At 44.8% G+C, this 19,439-nt stretch overlaps 5 protein-coding genes across 5 annotated transcripts; all 5 read right to left on the minus strand.

Annotated features, from left to right (window-relative positions):
- Positions 1 to 401: 401 nt before the first annotated feature.
- LOC117574125 (uncharacterized) lies at positions 402 to 3,399 on the minus strand. Its single transcript, XM_034257780.2, has 3 exons — positions 2,969 to 3,399; positions 2,657 to 2,921; positions 402 to 2,600 (listed from the first exon to the last, which is right to left on the minus strand). Exons 1-3 carry the CDS (start codon positions 3,397 to 3,399, stop codon positions 429 to 431), a joined length of 2,868 nt encoding a protein of 955 aa, XP_034113671.1. The 3' UTR covers positions 402 to 428.
- Positions 3,400 to 3,568: 169 nt separating this feature from the next.
- Positions 3,569 to 6,545, minus strand: LOC117574127 (uncharacterized). The gene is made up of 3 exons (XM_034257784.2): positions 5,903 to 6,545; positions 5,602 to 5,848; positions 3,569 to 5,548 (listed from the first exon to the last, which is right to left on the minus strand). The coding sequence occupies exons 1-3, from the start codon at positions 6,382 to 6,384 to the stop codon at positions 3,581 to 3,583; spliced, it is 2,697 nt and encodes an 898-aa protein (XP_034113675.1). The 5' UTR covers positions 6,385 to 6,545; the 3' UTR covers positions 3,569 to 3,580.
- A 212-nt stretch (positions 6,546 to 6,757) lies between these two features.
- LOC117574126 (uncharacterized) lies at positions 6,758 to 9,948 on the minus strand. Its single transcript, XM_034257783.2, has 2 exons — positions 9,347 to 9,948; positions 6,758 to 9,293 (listed from the first exon to the last, which is right to left on the minus strand). The coding sequence occupies exons 1-2, from the start codon at positions 9,763 to 9,765 to the stop codon at positions 6,902 to 6,904; spliced, it is 2,811 nt and encodes a 936-aa protein (XP_034113674.1). The 5' UTR covers positions 9,766 to 9,948; the 3' UTR covers positions 6,758 to 6,901.
- Positions 9,949 to 10,205: 257 nt separating this feature from the next.
- LOC117574350 (uncharacterized) lies at positions 10,206 to 13,540 on the minus strand. The gene is made up of 3 exons (XM_034258171.2): positions 12,954 to 13,540; positions 12,650 to 12,896; positions 10,206 to 12,592 (listed from the first exon to the last, which is right to left on the minus strand). The coding sequence occupies exons 1-3, from the start codon at positions 13,373 to 13,375 to the stop codon at positions 10,280 to 10,282; spliced, it is 2,982 nt and encodes a 993-aa protein (XP_034114062.1). The 5' UTR covers positions 13,376 to 13,540; the 3' UTR covers positions 10,206 to 10,279.
- A 145-nt stretch (positions 13,541 to 13,685) lies between these two features.
- On the minus strand, positions 13,686 to 17,068 carry LOC117574348 (uncharacterized). Its single transcript, XM_034258170.2, has 2 exons — positions 16,465 to 17,068; positions 13,686 to 16,415 (listed from the first exon to the last, which is right to left on the minus strand). Exons 1-2 carry the CDS (start codon positions 16,914 to 16,916, stop codon positions 13,841 to 13,843), a joined length of 3,027 nt encoding a protein of 1,008 aa, XP_034114061.1. The 5' UTR covers positions 16,917 to 17,068; the 3' UTR covers positions 13,686 to 13,840.
- Positions 17,069 to 19,439: the final 2,371 nt, after the last annotated feature.

Below are 19,439 nucleotides of genomic sequence, written 5' to 3' on the forward strand. Positions count from 1 at the left end.
TAATGATTGGAGTTATCATCTCTTGATTGGAAGATGACCATGTTGAATTGTAATAAACAAAAATGCTAATTAAAATGAATAAAAATTGTTAGAATTGGAATTTACATTAAACACTTTATTTTTTATTCAATTTTAAAGCAAATTTTCAAAGTTGAGATACATTATCTTAACAACTGGCAATAATAATTTAAAATGAATAATTGACAACTTTTGCATTTGCAATTATTCATTTTAAATTATTACCTCAGTCGAAGAGATTTTAAAATCCGCAAGAAACTCCTTTAACTTTGACCTAGTTCTCTCACTCATTCTGTACTCGACTTTAGCAGTTGCTTTCTTGGTGTTTTAGTTTCTGGTTGCTGTTGATTTTGGAACAGTCGCTGCTTTGGCTCTGCTGTTTGTTTTCACGCTAGCCTGAAGTTTGACTTCTAGTACTCGTAACCAAAGGGATTGCACCAGTCGCTGCACTGGACCTCACACGGATCGAAGCCATGGCCACGATGTGTCACATTCTCAATGGAAGGCGCAGGCACTTGGCGCAAAGCGAGACGTCGACGTTGGGCATCGGTGAGTCCGTCTGGGCCAATGACGCGTTTTTTCTTGTGGCTATTCAGGTACTTTATCATATCGATGCCATTCTTCCGTAGTTTCTCCGCTTTTTCAGCAGCTTCCCTTCTAGCTCTTTCAGCCTCTCGGGCTGATTTTTGCAAACGCTTTGGCATTCGCACCGGAATCAATTTACTTTTACCAGCCGCGTGACCTTTGGCACCAGGCACGTGGGACTTGGCGAAAGCAGCAGCACCTCCAGGTCCACCGTGTCCAGCACCTCGTCCATCACGACCGCCACAGATCGGATGTCCATTGGACTCTCCCCAGATTGTTTTGCTTCTCGGCTTGCCACCTGGCGTGGCACCGTGAGCACCGCCTCCTCTGTAACCAAAGACGCCATCCTCGAAGACAACTTCGCCTGGGTTGCCAAAGGCCGTGCATCTGTAGCGATCAGCTGCCGCACAATCGTAGGTGCGCCAATAGGGACCAGGATGTGGCACTGGATACTTGGGTGTCACCGTATCTGCTTTCTCCTTCTTTTTGGGTGTCTGCGTGCTGTTGTTGCAATGTCCTCGCTTTGGCAGTTGACGCGCCTTAGCTGCAGCAGCCGGCGGACTCACATCGATATCGTATTCCATCTCACTGTCGCTGGTATCCGTGAGCACCAGCTGATTCACACAGTTCTCCATGCCACGACGATGACACTCATGTCGCAGAGCACAGCCCAGTTGCCGCTTTTCCATGTGGTTGCGACACACACACAACATCAGCGGTTTGTGGCAGATGCATTTGCGAAAGCCGCGCTGTTTCAACTTCTGTTTGATCTCTCTGAGTGCCACCGCCTGAGCGCTTTTGACTATCTTGAAGGTGATGGGATTCATCTCGACATTGGGATCATTCACAGCTCGAAGTGTTATGTAGATTTCGCCATTCTTCTTGCACACATTCAGTGTGGGTTGCTGACTCTTACGTTTTTCCAGCTCCTCCTCCTTGATGCGTTGGCATATTTTCTCAGCACTTTCCTGCGGCTTGTAGTGCAAAAAGAAATTCATCAGCCGCTTGATGGGCTTCAGTATGTAGCCGGGTCGCCAGCCGTGTTTGCGAGACTCCGTACTCGATTTCCAGTCCCAACCGTGATTTTTGGACACCGCTGTTTGCTGATTGACACAATGTTTGTGCCCAAGTCGCGACTTTTTTCTCTCGAGTGCTTTTACAACTACAACGGGCTTCGTCTTTGCTTTCCCCGGTCCGATTTTCACTTGGATTTTCTTTGGCTCGATCAGACTTTTGGATGATCCACGACTGGATGATTTTGAGGACCTAATTGATTTGGCTTTTTCGCAAATTTTGTCCTGTGGTGCTTGCAGTTTCATTTCCTTAATATCGTAGAGATCCTTCAGCTCGGAAAAGACACGTGATAGATATGGTCGACATTGCTCCTTGTTTTCGATGATAGCGCAATAGTCCTCGGATGATTTTGGCGGCTCGACGTTACAATTTGTTGTCTTATCGGACTGAAAGATATCTCCACACAATCTTCGTATGCGACAATGGGCGCACATCTTGCCAAACTGGCAAGTGCAACGACATTCGGCCTTCGACTCCTTGTTCTCCTTCTTCTGCGCTTCTTCCTTGCAAGGCGTTTGACAGGGATCATCGATTAGCAAATCGAGCGGCTTACCCAGATAATCCAAGAGTATTTGCTCCGCAGTCAGCTTATCCTTATGGCGTTCCTCTAGCATTGGCATTGGTTTAATGCCGCACTTGGGACAGGCGGCGAATTTCGGTAGCCAGGACATATTCGTAAGGCAAACAGGACAAAAGCGTGTGGGCTTAATGATGGGCTTGCCAATATCGCTGATTGGCATTGAAATCGAACGAGGTTCGGTGTCGCCCTGGCGTTGTGTTGGCAAGAAGGCAAAGCAGCTGTGAACAGATGGCTTTATCATGAAATCGTCCACGGGATCATATGAAACTGGACTTGTGCAGCTGCGAGCCTTCGTTTGAGCCGTGACCGCGTCGACAATCTGTCCACACTCTTGTGTCATTTGCTGCACATGAAAGTATCGAATGAACAATAAATTTTAGTATGAAATTAAGTAACTACCTTGAGTTCACAGCAAATGGATTTTCTGGTTGGTTGATCGATGATATCCTTCTGAGCATGCCATTGATTATTCATGCTTTTATAGCGTTCCAAGTCCAAACGTAGACGATCGTTATTACCTTCATCATCGTCGTCTGATGGCGGCATGACATCGGGGCAGACTTCACAAGGTTTGGTGCACCGTTGATTCTCGCCCATTATGAACATGATGTCACGCGGATTGATGCTTTTATTAATGTTCTGTCCACACTCTGGCTCCTCCTCCCTAAAACAACAGATGTTTATATAGAAGCGAACTAAAGGTATACTTACTTTTTGGTATCAAAGCATTTGATGATGAGGCGACAGAGAATCTCGATGGTGCCTTTAGTTCCGACATTCAAGTCAATTTTGCAGCTGTCCGAGTGCAGTAGATCAGTCATGCCATCTTGTATCTGATCGATAAACGTGCCGGGAAAGTTGACTTGGCCACTGCCTATAACACTATCTTTGTACTTTACGACAATTGGCATGCCTCCTTCCTCGAGATTTTGGCGCAGTTTCTTGGCCGTTTGGGTGAACTCAGTGGATGCCTTTGGGTTGAATTCGGTGACATTGTGACGACTCGATGTGATCTTAATGGTGTCGAAGTTGAATTTTGCCTCAATTGTCAATTTCGTGGCATCGTAAACCTTGAACTTGGGCAGATCATAGCGAGTGACAACTATGTCGAAGACAAAGTTGCATCGTGCAGGTAGATTCATTAGCTTTTGTTCACTTGATTAATTTGTGTGCAAAAAAATAATCATTTATTCATTTGGAATACACTGAAAACTGTAAATTGTAAAATTACGAAAAGTATACAAATGCAAATCGTACTTTGATGACAAAAATAAAATATTGTATATATAAAATCAAATGATTCAAATACACTTCTTCTGCAGCTTAATACGCATTTGCCGCTGGATTCCATGGTCTGGACACAGCTCCCTTCTTCATCATGTACTCCATCATGTCTGTGGGTTTCTTCTGCTTCGATTTCTCTGCTTCGGCCTTCTTAGCTTCGGCTGCTGCAGCAGCTGCCTTGTAGAATTTCTGTGGCATTCTCACCGGAATCGGTTTGCTCTGGCCTTGCTTCTTCTTCGGTGCACCAGGGAATGTCTTGCCACCAACATTCCTCTGCGGCCCAAAGCGACCGCCACCCTGCATCGGACCACCTGGCTTGGACCCCCAAATCACATTCGATCTGAGGCGTCCACCTGGATTAGCTGGCTCACCATGTGGTCCACCCTGCTTGTAGCCAAAGAGACCGTCCTCGAACACCTGTTCACCGAGTTTGCCGTACGCTGTGCCCGTGTAGCGATCGCCCAAAGCACAGTCATAGGTGCGGATGTAGAAGGAATCGTTCTGTATGGGATACAGTGGCTTAACCTTTAGATCCTGCTTGCCCAGCGTCTGTGTGCTGTGATTCATTCTTGGCCTCACCTCAGCCAGCTGCTTCGCCACAGCTGCTGGAGGCGTGACATCGAAGTCAAACTCCATGTCACTCTCACTTGTGTCTGTGAGCACTAGATGCTCCACACAGCTCTCCATACCACGACGATGACACTCCATTTGCAGCGCTGCCTCGAGAGCTTTCTTCTCCACTGGAGCACGGCAGACGCACAGCATCAACGATTGATGGCAAGTGCATTTGGAGAAGCCCAAGTCTTTGAGCTTGCGTTTTATCTGCTGCAAGGTCACGGCCAGATCGCTTTTCACTATCTTGAACACAATCGGTTTCATCTTCACGTTGTCCGTGTTGATGGCTCGCAGTGTGACAAAGATTTCGCCATTCTTCTTGCACATATTGAGCGTGGGCAGCTGACGTTCTTGTTCCTCGGCTTGCTGCATCATCTTCTTGCAGATGGCCAAGGGCGCTTGATCTGGCGTGTATTCCAGAAAGTATTTCATTACCTTTTTAATCGGTTTGAGCACGGCACCGGGACGCCAGCCATGTTTCCTTGCCTCCCTGGTGGAAGACCAGTCCCAGCCATGCCGCTGAGAGACGCCACGACTTTTCTTGGCGCACGACTTGTGCAAGGAGCTAATCAGTCTGTTGGGCTCTTTGGCCACCTTTTTCACCTTCTTAGCCTTTGGTTTTTTTGTAATCGAACTTTTCCTGGCTTTCGCCGAAAAGGGTAGCGGAGGTTTAGTTGATTTTCGCCTGGTTTGCTCGGTGCTCTTCTCGAAATCCTCAGGTCGCACAGCATCCTTGATGTCGTACATGTCGCGCAACTCGGAAAAGACTCGTGATAGAAATGGTCGCGAGGACTTTTCCTCTAGCTTCTCTTCCATCGCGCAGTAATCTACTTGCTCCTCTTCTGATTCCACTTTGGGTGACGTAGCTGGCTGCTGCAGATTTATAAAGTCGGCGCATTGCTCTCGAATGCGACAATACGCACAGATCTTGCCATATTTGCAGGTGCAACGACAAACGTGCTCGGGTTTCTTTTTCTCTTCCGGTTTGTCGCAAGGCAACTTACAGTAATCGTCTACTGTTTGCTTTGATTTGCCCAGATACTCGAGAATTATGTTATCCGCTTTCAGTGGCTTCTCTTCGCCTGCCACAGGCGAGGGCTTTAAGCCGCATTTGGGGCAAGCAGCGAACAGGGGCAGCCAGGACATGTTGGCCAGGCAGCCGGGACAGAAGCGAGAGGGCTTTATGTCCTTTTTCTTGCTGTCGCCAACAGAAACCTCCATTTTGGGAGCAGAGAAATTGAGTACAGCTGGAGCGGCAGCTTGCTCTTCGGCTTGGGAGCAAGGTCCATCGCAAGGACCTCGCAGGCTGTCTGCGGTGCGGCAAGGCGGCGTCGGTCGCTTTGTGCCCTTGAGTATGGTGTCTATAGTGCTGACACAATCCGTAGTCATTTTCTGAGAGAAGAGAAAGTAGTAAGAAGTAAGAAGTCTTGGAGAAGTGCACTCACTTTAAGCTCACAGCTGATGGCATCGAGACCAGGATTATATAGAAGGGTTTCAGCTGTACTTGGAGGAGGCTTGACAGTCTGATAGCGCAGCAGATCTAAGTTGATGCGCTCATCACCCTCTTCCTGCTCCCAGGCATCTAAGCAAGGATCACAGGGATGCGGACATTTCTGAGATTCGCTGACGAGAAACAGAATATCATGAGGACTGATGCAACTGCCCATGAACTGACGACATTCACTTGGTCCTCTGTAAAGGAAAGGTGTATTTTATAGATAAACAATTGAAAATTAGTTTACTTACTTGTTCTCCTCGCATTTGATTAGCAAACGTAGCAGAAACTCTATGCTGCCCACCACTTCACCATTTTTCTGAAAATTACATGTATCTGAGTGCATTAAATCTGTCATATCCTCGGCAATATTCTCGGTGAAGCTCTCGGGAAAGAGCAGCTGACCAGAGCCGATTAAAATGCCATTATACTTAACTGACACTGGCATGCCACATTCTTCGATAGTCTGACGAAGTTTATATGGATTTATTTGGAATTCGGTGCCAGTTCCGTTTACGAAATCGTTGACATTGATTCGATTTCCGGTTATTTCTATTGGTTTTCGATTAAACTGTACACCGATGCTTAACTTGTTCTTATCATCCGTTTTCAATTGCGGAGTATAGAAATTTGTAACGATAATGTCAAAGACGAAATTACATTTGATAACTAAAGATGGCCGCAAAATACTCTTTTTTATACTTTTTTTAACTGAAGTCTTTCTTCGATCCATGTTTAGGGTTGAGATTACTTTTCTTCTGCAGATTTGATATCTGCGAATTTAGCACACGGAAATTTAAAATTGATAAATACAATTTTGAACAAATATTACAAGTCAACTTCTGTTTTATTGAACATTAAAATTCTAAAAACTAGAATGAAACTGGTTGAGTTGAAATATTGCTTAAGTAGTTTCAAAAGAAAAGCTGTTGTGATGATCAAGAAATTTCCTAATAAGTAGAATTCAATTAAAGACAATTTCGAAATAACAACCGAATTTTGCAGCTTTACTGAAATCGTGATAATAACTCTAGAGAAGAGTATTGTTTTAATTTTGAAGCCTAATATTTCTGATTATTCAAAGAGACATTCTGTTTTTATATCATTTATGTCATTTATTCATTCGTGAAATCGAACTTCCATAATTATACATATGTGCGTTTCAACATTTCAAGCTCCTGCCAAGGAGCTCGAGAGCTCACAATTTGTCCAGCATTAAAGTTCTTTACCGATTCCATGCAGTCAGTTGTTCAGCAACAATAGTAGCAAGGATCGCAGCAGTAGTTACATTGGTACGAATATGGATTTGGATAGCATGAACATAAGTCACATTGTGGATATCCCTTGCCCAGTCGTGGCAAAGTATCGAGTGGAGGAATTGGAGCTTGAAGAAGAGCGCGACGAGCGCGTTGGGCATCTGTGAGTCCATCTTTGCCCACAACAAGTTCAGTTGCAGTCTTCTTGTTCTTGTCTTCTTTGGGTTCATTGGGATTCCAGGGTTTCGACACTGTACCTTTCTTTTCCAGATATTCAATGATATTGATGCCCTTTTTCTTCTCGGAAATCGCTGCTTCAGCTGCCTTCTTTTCCTTTTCTGCAGCCTCAGCTTCGGCTTTGTAATACCGCGCTGGCATACGCACAGGTATGGGAGCACTTTTGCCAGCTGGTTGCTTTTTAGCACCCGGAATTGATTTGCCGCCAGCGCCACCGCCAAAGCCACCGCCAACGGCACCTCCTGGACCTCTTCGGGTACCACCTCCAGCGCCATCACGTCCGCGTATTGCCTCCCCAGGCTTTGAGCCCCAGATAGTCTGTGGCCTCGACTTGCCGCCTGGATCAGCTAGAGGACCGTGTGCACCGCCACCCTGATTGCCAAAGACACCATCCTCAAAGACTTCTTCGCCCAGTGCACCAAATGCTGTGCCTGTATAACGATCTCCGACGGCACAGTCGTAGGTGCGATAGTAAGGATTAAATTCAGTGGGATACTTGGACTTCACCTCAAGATCATCAGCAGCCTCTGTTTGTGTGCTGTTGTTTAAGGACTTTCGTTTTATTGGTTGTCGTGTCGACTGAGCAGGAGCTTCTGGCGGAGACACATCCAGGTTGTATTCCATTTCGCTTTCGCTTGTGTCAGTGAGAATGAGTTTCTCCACACAACTTTCCATGCCAAGCAGCTGACACTCGCTTTCCAGCTCAGCTGCGAGTTGCTGCTTTTCTTTGATTTCGCGGCAGACACACAACATTAACGGCTTGTGACAGCTGCACTTGGGAAAGCCTTTGGCCTTGAGCTTGCGTTTCAGTTCGCTAAGTATTAGAGCCTCATCGCTCTTGACTATTTTGAACATAATGGGATTTTCCGACGGATCGGAAGATTGGAACGTGATGCAAATGGCGCCGTTTTGCTTGCAGATGTTAAGCATTGGCTTATTCGATTGTTTTTGTTCCTCCTGTTCATCGATCTCCTTGCTAATATTAGTTGCATTCGGATCATCGGAGCACTGCGTGAAGAACTTCATAATGTTGAACACATAGCGACTGATAGCTCCAGGTTTCCAGCCGTGCTTACGAGCCTCATCGGTACATTTCCAGTCCCAGCCGTGACGTCGTGGAACATTGTTGCGTTTCTTAACGCGTTTCTTTTCGGCGTTATTTGTCTGTCCACCCGACTCTCTTTTGGACGTTAATGAAGACAACTTTTTGCTAGATGACATTTGGGAGCCTTTAGAGCTCATTTGTGCAGCTTCTTCTGCTGCATCTTTTTTGTTATAGAGCTCTAATAGCTCAGCAAAAACGTTCTCGAGTTGCGTGCAACACTTTTCCTCCTTTTTTTCGACAACGACGCAAAAGTCTTCCTTGGAAGTGGGGTTTACCTCAGGACACTCTTCAGTGTCTGACATTTTCTTCTCGAAGATATCGGCGCTGATCAGACGCATGCGACAATGAAGACACATTTTGCCTGCTTTGCAAATGCAGCCACAACGATTTTGATCCTCAGTTGTCTTTCCAGGATTTTCTATATCCACATCGCAAGGTTCCTGGCAGGCATCCTTTCCCTTTGGTGGCACTTTCACATACTCTTGGATTATTTGATCGGCCGTGGGTTTATTTTTCTTTTCTTCTTTCTTTTCTGGCTTCGGTTTGTTGCTGCACTTTGGACACGGAGAGTATTTGGGCAGCCAAGACATTGCTGTCAGACACACAGGACAATAGCGTATGGGACTTATGCTGTTTTCTTGCCAGTCTTCAAGGGGAACAGACATTGTGCGATCAACTTCGTTGGGCTTGATATTAGAGGGCTTGCCACTCCAGTCTGTGAAGAGGCCCTCAGTCGGTGGGTTCAACTTGTTCATTTGCGTAACAAGCGAGTCAATAACATGTCCAAACTGTTTCGTCATATGCTTTAGCTCACAACTGGGATCCATGCCGCCATTCTCCTCTGGCGATACATGTACTGGCTGTTTAATTGGTTCATAACGATCCAGATCTAGTTGAAGCCGCTCATCGCCCTCTTCTGGCTGCATTGCATCCTTACAAGTGTCACAGGGATGAGGTTGAGGACATTCTTTTGGCGCGGCCATAACAAACATAATATCAGTTTGATTAATGTCCATATTTCGACGACACTCACTTTCATCTCGACTGCAGAGAAGAATCAATTATACCTAAGTTGGATAATAACTTTCTTTACTTACTCTTCCTTTTCACATTTGATGATTAGTCGGCATTTAAATATCACTTTTCCCACTTCCTCATCGTTCTTTTCTATACTGCAAGAACCTTCGTATTCCAAGTCTCCCATGCCTTCTTTTATCCCTTCCAAGAACTTATCGGGAAACATCATTTTACCTTCGCCGATTGCGCTACTTTTTACCATAGCTTTAAACGTTATTCCATTATTTTCGATGCTTTGCCGCAATTTCTTTGCCGTAGCTAGGAATTCAATGCTAGAATTGGGATTATAATCCGTGACATTGATGCGACTTGTGGTTATTTCTATTTTCTGATTAACCATTGTTGCATCAAATTTTAAATGCTTGGCATTGTCAGCTTTTAATTTAGGCGAGTCAAAGCTCTTTACAAAAACATCCAATACAAAATTCAGGTTTGCCATTCTTTGTCTTCTATAATCCTCTAACTAAATGAAAATGCGACTTTTCAGTTGTACTTAAAGTGTGGGAAAATAAGTGTTTTTTGCACCGCGAAATGTTAAATGAATGCAATACAAAATTGTAACACAATTTTGTTAGTAAAGTACAACGAAACCTGTGAGTTGTGTAATGTATCTGAAATTGATTTTCTAAAGCTAAAACTACTAAGATGAGTTCGTAGCATTAGAAAAAACTACTGTGAGTAACTGTAATGAGGATACTGTCTTCTGCCTGTCCTTCAATATAAAGGCTTGGATCTTAGATCTGCAGACCCAGAAGCTTCTTTTCTCGTTCCTGGTTATCATAAGTAAGAAGAGTTAACAACTCTTTAGCTTAAGAATAATAAAAAATGTGGAATTTTAAAACTATTTAAATTGGATGAAAATAAATTACAATAAATAAGTCACACTATACACAATTTATTGGTGTCATAAAAGAAACAAATATACTATTTCAAAACGTGCATTCTCTACTTGACTAGCAAAAATAGGTGCACGGATAGCAGCATTCACCGTGGCAGGGATTGTAGCAACTTCCAGGACATTTGCCCAGTCGCGGCATTGAGTCGAGAGGTGGTATCGCATTCATGCAAAGTTGACGACGTTTGCGCTCGCCATCGGTCAGACCATCTGGGCCTTTTTCTGGTTCCGGTTTTGGTGGCTCTTTGGGTTTCGGATTATTGGGATCCCAGGGCGTGGGAACGGTGCCCTTTTCCTCCAAATACTTGATGAGATTTGTTCCCTTTTTCTTCTTTGCAACTTCTGCCTTGACTTTATCCTTTTCAGCCTTTTTGTCTGCAGCCACTTTTTTGTTATGACGATCGGTCATGCGCACTGGAATAGGCGGACTCTTCACCTTGCTGCCTGGTTCCTTTTTGGCGCCTGGGAATGACTTGCCACCAAAACCAGCAAAGCCACCGCCTCCTGGACCGCCTCCAGCACCACCTCCATGACCACCTCGGCCACCTGCTCCTCCTCCTCTGCCGCCACCAGAGCCAACACGTCCGCCACCCACCATGGGTCCACCTGGACTTGCACCCCAAATTCCGGGCACCTTGGCCTTGCCTCCAGGTGCAGCTGAAACACCATGTGGGCCGCCGCCTCGGAATCCAAAGACGCCATCCTCAAACGGCGTCTCCCCCGGCGCTCCCAAAGCTGTGCCCGTGTATCGATCTCCGGCAGCACAATCATAGGTGCGCGTATAAGGATTTGTTGGTCGCGGATATTTCGGCACTACCTTAAGATCCTTCTTACCCAATGTCTGTGTGCTGCGTGTTCGCAGCAGATCTTTTCCGCCACACTTTCGGGGCGAAGCTGAGGCCGCTGGCGGTGATACATCAAAGTCGAACTCCATTTCGCTGTCGCTGGTATCAGTGAAGGTCAATTTATCGACGCAGTTCTCGACGCCCAGGCGTTTGGATTCCTTGGCCACAGCCTGTTCGAGCTGCTTCTTTTCATCCTGGCGGCGGCAGACGCACATCATCAATGGCTGGTGGCAGCAGCACTTGGGATATCCTTTCTCCTTGAGCGTCTTTTTGATCTTACTCATAGCTACAGCCAGTGGACTTTTCACGATCTTGAATATAATGGGTTTCATCTGTATATTCTGATCGTTGATGGCGCGGAGTGTAACAAAGATTTCGCCATCTTTTTTGCACATATTCAACGTAGGCATCTGTCGTTCTCTTTCACGCTCTGCCTCTTGCTCTTTCTCGCACATTTTAAGCGGTGTCTTATCCTTAGTATGATGCAAGAAGAAATCCATCAGCTTTTTCACCGATTTGCGTACAGATCCTGGTTTCCAACCATGTTTGATTGCCTCGGCTCCCAGGTGCCAAGCCCAGCCTTGTCGATGGGTTACGTGTCCTGGCGAGTTCACACAGAATTTGTGTCCGGTCTCGAAGGGCTTACGCTTTCGCTCGACGGCTTTATGTGTTCTTGGTACTAGTTTCTTGTGTTCATGGGCTGCTTGGTCTGGAGCTGTTTTTGCTTTTTCCTGTCGCTTCTTCTTTTCCTCAGGCAATCGACTGACAGGTTTTTCAGACTCATCTTGTGGCTTTGCATCTTTGATGTCATATAAATCTCGCAGCTCAGAGAAGACGCGTGACAAAAACGGCCGACACTCGGTCGAATCGTTCTCCAAAACACAAAAGTCCTCGGAGGATCTGGGTTTCACTTTCGGACACACTGGCTCATTTTTGCTGGCCTGAAAGATGTCGGCAACGAGCTTACGGATGCGACAATGTGCACAGACTTTTCCCAACTTGCAGGTGCATCGACACTCGGTTTCCTCCTCCGCTCCCTTCTCTTCTTCCTGTTTATTACAGGGATCAACACAGTAATCCTCGCCGGCGCCCTTGGGCTTACCGAGAAACTCGTTGAGGATTTGATCCACTGACAATGCTTTCTCCTTGTGGCGATCTTCAACCACAGGCATGGGTTTCACACCACACTTGGGACAGGCGGCGAATTTGGGCAGCCAGGACATGTTGGTCAAGCAAATGGGACAGAAGCGCGATGGTTTCACTATTGGCTTTTCCAAGTCACTAATGGGAACGGGTATTAAGTTTGCATTGCAGAAATCCGGACTGTCGCCAATGCGAGCAGGCAGATAGGAAAAACAGGGATAGTTGGGTGAAGTAAGAGGATTTTCCTCAATGGGAATATGATCCGTAATCAAGCAGGGACTGCTGAGATCATCAGGTTTGCGACAAGGTGCCTTCAACGGTTTGGGATGACCAGCTGCCTTAGTAATGGAATCCACAATGTCCTCGCACTCTTGAGCCATTTTCTAAGCAAATGAATAAGGGTATTACATCAGAGATAAGTTGAATTGGCCCAAACTCACCTTGATCTCACAACAGGCAGCATTGCCAGCTGGAGTGTGTGTGAACACCTTGTCGGACTTGAGGCCATGCGTGAGACTGCGATAGCGTTGCAAATCTAGTTTGAGATTTTCATCGCCTTCCTCTGCTTCTAGTGCATCCAGGCAAGGATCACAGGGACTGGGACAATGCTGAGATTCAGCCATTACAAACATAATATCATGCTGGCCAATGCTCTTGTCCATATTGCGCTTGCAAATGCTCTCCTCCCTAAAATGCAGCCAGAACTTTAACAATACAACTTTAGGCCTTTATGTCTTTACTTACATTGGTTGCTCTGCACATTTGATGATCAGGCGACAGAGTATCTCCATGGTGCCCAAAACTTCACCATCTTTCTCAATATTACAGGAATCCACGTGCATCACATCGGACATGCCATCGTCGATGCGTTCAATGATCATCTGGGGAAAGCTTATTTGCCCCGTGCCCACAACTCGATCATTATACTTGACTGTGATGGGCATGCCGCATTCCTCGAGGGTTTTTCGCAGCTTCTTCGCTACAGCTGCGAACTCAAGGCCCGCTGTACTTCTGAATTCACTAACATTAATGCGACTGGAAGTTATGGAGATGGCTTTATTATTGAATTGAGCAACCACCTCCAATCTTTTGGGATCTTTAATGGCAATGCCGGGTACCTCGAAGTGCGACACAACAACATCAAAGACAAACTGATTATTCGCCATTTTGATGTTGGCTTGAAATTGGCTTCGTCAAGTTTTAATCTCTTTAAAAGTTACATAAAAATTTTGTTTGCAAAACGAATAAATATAATTGATTACTTTAAATTTAAATTCTAGTGCAATATTTCCAAATAACCTACACTAGCTTACACAAAAAAAGGTTTAAGAGTATTATAAGTTTAGCTAATTTAAAATGAACATTAGCTAGTTGAAAGCAAAGGCTACTAAGATGATTTAGATAGCTTCAATGTAGCTGAGCAATTTTTAAAAGTGATGTATAGAAAATTAATAACGCAATTATAAAAGCCATATGTTTAAGTATAAAATAAAATTTATTAATATTGATATATTTAGTAGTTTACAAATATTTTGCATATTTAAAATTTGTGCGCTTTCCCTCTTCAAGCTTAAGAGTTTAGTTCATGTCAATTATTAAAATTTTGCATATTCCAAACGTCAATCAGTCTTTCAGCAATAGTTGTAACAGGGATAGTTACAACTGTAGGAGAAGGGACTGTAACACGCTGCACATGGATCAAAACCCTTTCCCAGACGTGGCAAATGATCAAATGGTGGAATGGAAACTTGGAGCAAAGCGCGCCGAGCACGTTGAGCATCTGTGAGTCCGTCTTTGCCCAGAACTGGACCAGTTGTCTTTGTTGTTGTCTTTACTTCAGGTTCGGGTTCGTTGGGATTCCAGGGCTTTTTAACAGCGCCCTTTTTCTCCAGATACTTGATGAGATTGATGCCCTTTTTCTTGGTTGCAATCGCAGCCTTAACCGCATCCTTTTCGCCTTTGACAGCTGCTGCCACCGCTTTGTTGTGACGATCTGTCATACGCACCGGAATAGGAGGACTTTTGCCTGCTGGCTGCTTTTTGGCACCCGGGAATGATTTGCCACCAAAGCCTCCGAAGCCACTGCCAGGACCTGCGCCAGGACCGCCACCGTGGCCTCCCTTTCCACCGCCACCGCCACCTCTACTTCCACCTCCACCTCCTCCACCACCGCCTGTGCCATCTCGTCCACCACCTCGCATTGGGCCGCCAGGTTTTGAGCCCCAGACAGTCTTTGGCTTGAGTCTGCCGCCTGGAGCAGCTGGCTGGCCGTGAGGGCCGCCACCTCGGAAGCCAAAGACGCCATCCTCAAAGACATGCTCACCAGGAGAACCAAACGCTGTGCCAGTGTAGCGATCTCCGGCAGCACAATCGTAGGAACGCCAGTAAGGATCCAGTTTCACGGGATACTTTGGCGTCACCTGCTCATCACCAGCTGCCGTCTGGGTGCTAATGTTCAATGTCTTCGGCTTGATTGCCAAGAGGTTTGGCTTGGCAAGAGCTACGGGCGGAGAGACATCCAGGTTGTATTCCATCTCGCTGTCGCTGGTATCTGAGAGGGTTATTTTATCGACGCAGCTCTCCATGCCGAGGCGTTTGCACTCTTTTCGCAGTTCACATTCGAGTTCCTTCTTTTCGATGTTCTTGCGACAGACGCACATCATCAGAGGTCGATGGCAGGTGCACTTGCGGTAGCCCTTAGCCTTAAGCTTGCGCTTGAGCATGCGCATTGCCCGGGCCAAATCGCTCTTGACTATCTTAAAGATAATAGGCTTCATATCAATGTTGGCAGAGTTCACTGCTCGCAATGTGATGAAGATGGCGCCATTTCGCTTGCAGATGTTCAAAATGGGCTTACGACGTTCCTTCTCTTGCTGCTGTTCCTCAGCACGTCGACAAGTATTGAACGCATTCTGATCGGGCGAGTATTGCAGAAAGAACTTCATAATGGCGCCGGCATAGCGGCAAATGGCTCCAGGTCTCCAGCCGTGTTTGCGAGCCTGTTTGCTGGATGGCCATGACCAACCGTGACGTCGCGATATTTTTCCCGGCTCTTTGAGACAGCTTTTATGTCCGATCTTTGCCTGTGGAGCGCGATGTAGAAATGTGGGACTACCAACTGCCTTTAAGGTGGTGCCTGATGATGAGGATTTGTGTGCGGCTGAAGTCATGTATTCGCTACGCTTGCGTCCAAAAAGAGATTGCGTGCAACGTGAATCTAACTTTTGTTGTGCAGCATCTCTTTTGTGGTACAAATCACGCAGCTCGGCGAACACACGCTCCAAATACGGACGACATTGTGTCTCATCCTCCTCGACAACAACGCAGAAGTCTTCGTTGGAATTGGGCTCGAGCACGCGACAATCTTTATACTCGGCGTCCTTCTGCTTGAAGATGTCGGCACACAGTTTCCGAATCCGACAATGAACACACATTTTGCCCGCTTTGCATGTGCAGCGGCAACGATTTCTACAATAATCTGCGGCTCCATTTTTGTTTAGTTCCTTTCCCAGTTTTACAATAGATCGTTTTCTTACATCTGTTTCATTTGCATTCACAACTTCCTGCTCATTATCGTCATCCATTCGACAGGGATCTAAGCAAGGATCTACTCGCTTAGGTGGCAACTTCAGATACTCTTGGACTATTTGATCGGCAGTCGGTGGCTCTTCAGGTTTCTCGTCGAACTGTGGCATCGGTTTGGTGCAACACTTCGGACACGGCGCGTATTTGGGTAGCCAAGACATTGCCGTCAGGCAGACGGGACAAAAGCGTATGGGCTTTATGCTCTTATCCGGCCAGTCGCCAACGGGAATGGGAATTGTGCGATTCACATTCATGGGCCTGAAACCCGCCGCCTTCCCGCTCCAGTCGGTGAAGAGACACTGATCGTTGGGCATCGGTGAGTTTAAGTTGTTCATTTGTCTGATGAGCGAGTCAATGACATGTCCATATTGTTCGGTCATATTCTTGAGATCACAGCACGCATCCACGCCACAAATATCCTCTGGTGGTGCATAGACTCGATGGTTGAGTTCCCTGTAACGCTCTAGATCCAGTCGAAGGCGCTCATCGCCCTCTTCTGGCTCCAGTTCGTCGTAGCAGGGTCCTTCAGGCTTGGCACAAGGTTGCGGTTCACCGAATAAGAACATGACATCCGCTGGATTGATGATTTTGCCCAGGTTGCGGCATTTGCTCTTCTCATCACTGTGTTAAGTCAATTATGAGGTGAGATGACAATTTCGTATTTACTTACAACACATCCAACTGAGGCTCTTCACATTTGATGGTCAACACGCAGAGCAGCTCCACAATGCCAATTTCCTGTTCCCGTCGAATCAGAGAGCAAGTGTCCGCATGCATCAAGTCGCTCATACCAATCTCTATGCGATCAATAAAGTGCTGTGGAAATGTAAAAACTGTCGTTCCCAATGTTGCACCTCTGTAACGTGCCACAACAGGCATGCCCGTTGCCTCGAGAGTTTTACGCAGACCATCTGGAGTTTCTGTGATTTCGGTGCGCCTTCCAGCTTTAAACTCGGACACATTGATGCGACTTTGCGTGATGTTGATGGCTACTCGATTGAACTTGGCATTCACAAGTAGATCCTTGGGATCGGCAATATCGTCCTTAAAGAACTGAAGCCGTGTAACGATGATGTCGAAGAGGAAGTTCACACGCTCTGTGGGGGCTTGAAATTCCGACATTGTGTTGTGGTACGTTAATTGCAATTTTCTTTTCGTCAAATCGATAAAAAATTAAAAAAAGGTAGCTATTTTAAAAGAATTTAATAGAAATGCTAAATTTTGCTCTGCTCATAAAAAATTTTTATGAAAAGTGATGAGAGAACTTTTCGTTAATGTCAGCTTACTATGTATAGAAAAATGCCTGTAATTAAACTTGACTTTTTGCTTAGTTTTTTCTCGCTGCTGCAAAGTTTCGCTTCATTAATTTTGCCACAATGGATCATTGCAGGGTTCAGTGCCAGGCGAGCCGTCAATGCCCATGAGGATTTTCGGTCGGCGTCTGATGCGGAGAAACCTTTTAATTGCAGTGGTTAGCTGACATTGTTCATTGTCCTGCTCATTAGTTGGCACCGACTTGTCTGACTGACTGCTTTGGGGCCAATGCACTTGGCGGCTAGGCAACTCCCACGGCTTAACCCCCTCCGAAACAATTTAAACACGGTGAATTTTTGATATCAGTTGCGTGTAGTAAGCGGCTTAGCCACGTGCCACGTGCTGCATGCCGCAAAGCTCTTTAACCTCTAAGTATGGCACATTATTTCACCTCATGCACTTATCTAAATTAAGTTCAATTTTAATTAAATTTCGCGCATTAATTCGTCGCTTATCGACGCTGGCGCCAACGCCATCGTCATCGCCATCAAATGCCAAAGCAACTAACCTAATGAAAGTTACCAGGACAGCAGCCGTCGCAGCTGTTGAAATTCTCCAGGCGATGTGCTATCGTCAATCAGTTTACTGCACAAAAAATAAACACTGGGGAAAATGGGAAAAACTAAGCCGATTTAATTGGTTTCAAATTTTTGCGCGTTATAGGCACACAGCTTGTGGCCCTGGCCCAAAATACAGTCTGTTGTCAGCTCACACTATCAGCAACTATGTATAATAATAATAGCACTATGCTGCACAAGTGTCGAATATATCAATTTACAAAAGCATAAAGATATGTTGCACTTTTTTTTTGCTGTTAGAAAATCGATTTTTACAATCACATTTGATTTTATAAAATACTCATTACACAATTGAAAATAGTTTCATGTTACAGAGTGTAAATAACGATGTGATTCCTTTTCGCACAATTCGTTTATATTGTTTTGCAATTTCGGAATTGTTGCTTTTGGCTGCAATGTTGCGGATTTTAAACTGATTTGTTGGTCAACTGGACGTCATTGCGCATAAATTGCGTTTTAAGTGGATTTCTCCAGCCTATAGAACAAAAGCCAAGGTTGTCGACGGTGTTTCTCAATCGAAATTGAAGTAACAAGTGATTAATAGATTAACTTTAAAACAGAAACAGTTGGATAACTGCATTTAATAAGAATTTCCATTACGTATACGTAATTTTCCTATTAAAAAGTTGAAGTTCAATCAGCTTCCAGAAATAATGATGCTACGTATGTAGGCGAAATAACCTTTCTACAATAAAGCAATTGTAATTAACTTTCCTAGATTTGCAAATTCTGGCCTTCCGACCACTTGACGTAAACGCAATATGCTTGTGCATACAGCAGATGGTTCAAATTAAAGCAATTAATAATTTATTTCTTGGAGTATTTGTATTTAGCCTGCAGGCATCACATTCAGCAGGGGGTCATTGTCGCATTTCTAGGCGCTGTTACATTATCGAACATGAGAGAAATATGCAACGAGTAAGAGATGAAAGAGTATCAGAGTGACTTGAGTTTAATTTCAGTTTACTCTATCACAAATTTCAGCTTCAACTTGCTATCATTTTACGTTTGGATTTAGTGTCAAATATGAGACTCCTTTCAGTAAGCTGAAGCTAACTTTCCACATTCATTCGAAAACAATATTTTGTGCCGATTACATCGCTAGAATAATTTTAACATTACAATTTTTTACAATTATATTTTCGTTACTTTTGCACTTTTAACGGGCTTTTTCTTTTATTAATTTATTTTATCAAGTAAGTACCAACAATTCACGCATATATATAGTCAATGGATAATAGTAGTAGTAAAGCGCTTCAATCAACATTTAAACTTTTAACCAACATAACGTGTTCCTAAAAAATTAGCTACGGTAAGCTGCGAATTTAGAATGATTCATTGACTATATAGTGTAGATGACGCTATAAAGTTTATACATATATTCTTGATCAGCGACAACTGCCGAGGCGATATAGCCATGTCCGTCTGTCTGTCAGATAAAAGATAAAGAGGACGATATCGAAGGTGACGATGCGGGATATTTGAAAGTGAACGTTAACCCAAAAAATGAAGCACAAAAACAAAAAAAAAAAAATTTTTTTTCTTTGCTTCTAAGTTATGTTGTAGTCAATTCGCACAGAATTTTTATAGCACCGATGGCACTTTTGACAGACAGATCGAGCTCTGACTATTACCTTTAAAACATACATTACATTGAAGTCTTTAAAAATCATTTTCATTTAGGGATTGTGAGAGTAAATATAATTATTCAAATTAGGAAGCTTACTAATCCGGACTGGCTGCCTTTACACTA

This window comes from Drosophila albomicans, chromosome 2R, assembly GCF_009650485.2.
Source record: "Drosophila albomicans strain 15112-1751.03 chromosome 2R, ASM965048v2, whole genome shotgun sequence".
NCBI classification, from domain to species: Eukaryota; Metazoa; Arthropoda; class Insecta; order Diptera; family Drosophilidae; genus Drosophila; species Drosophila albomicans.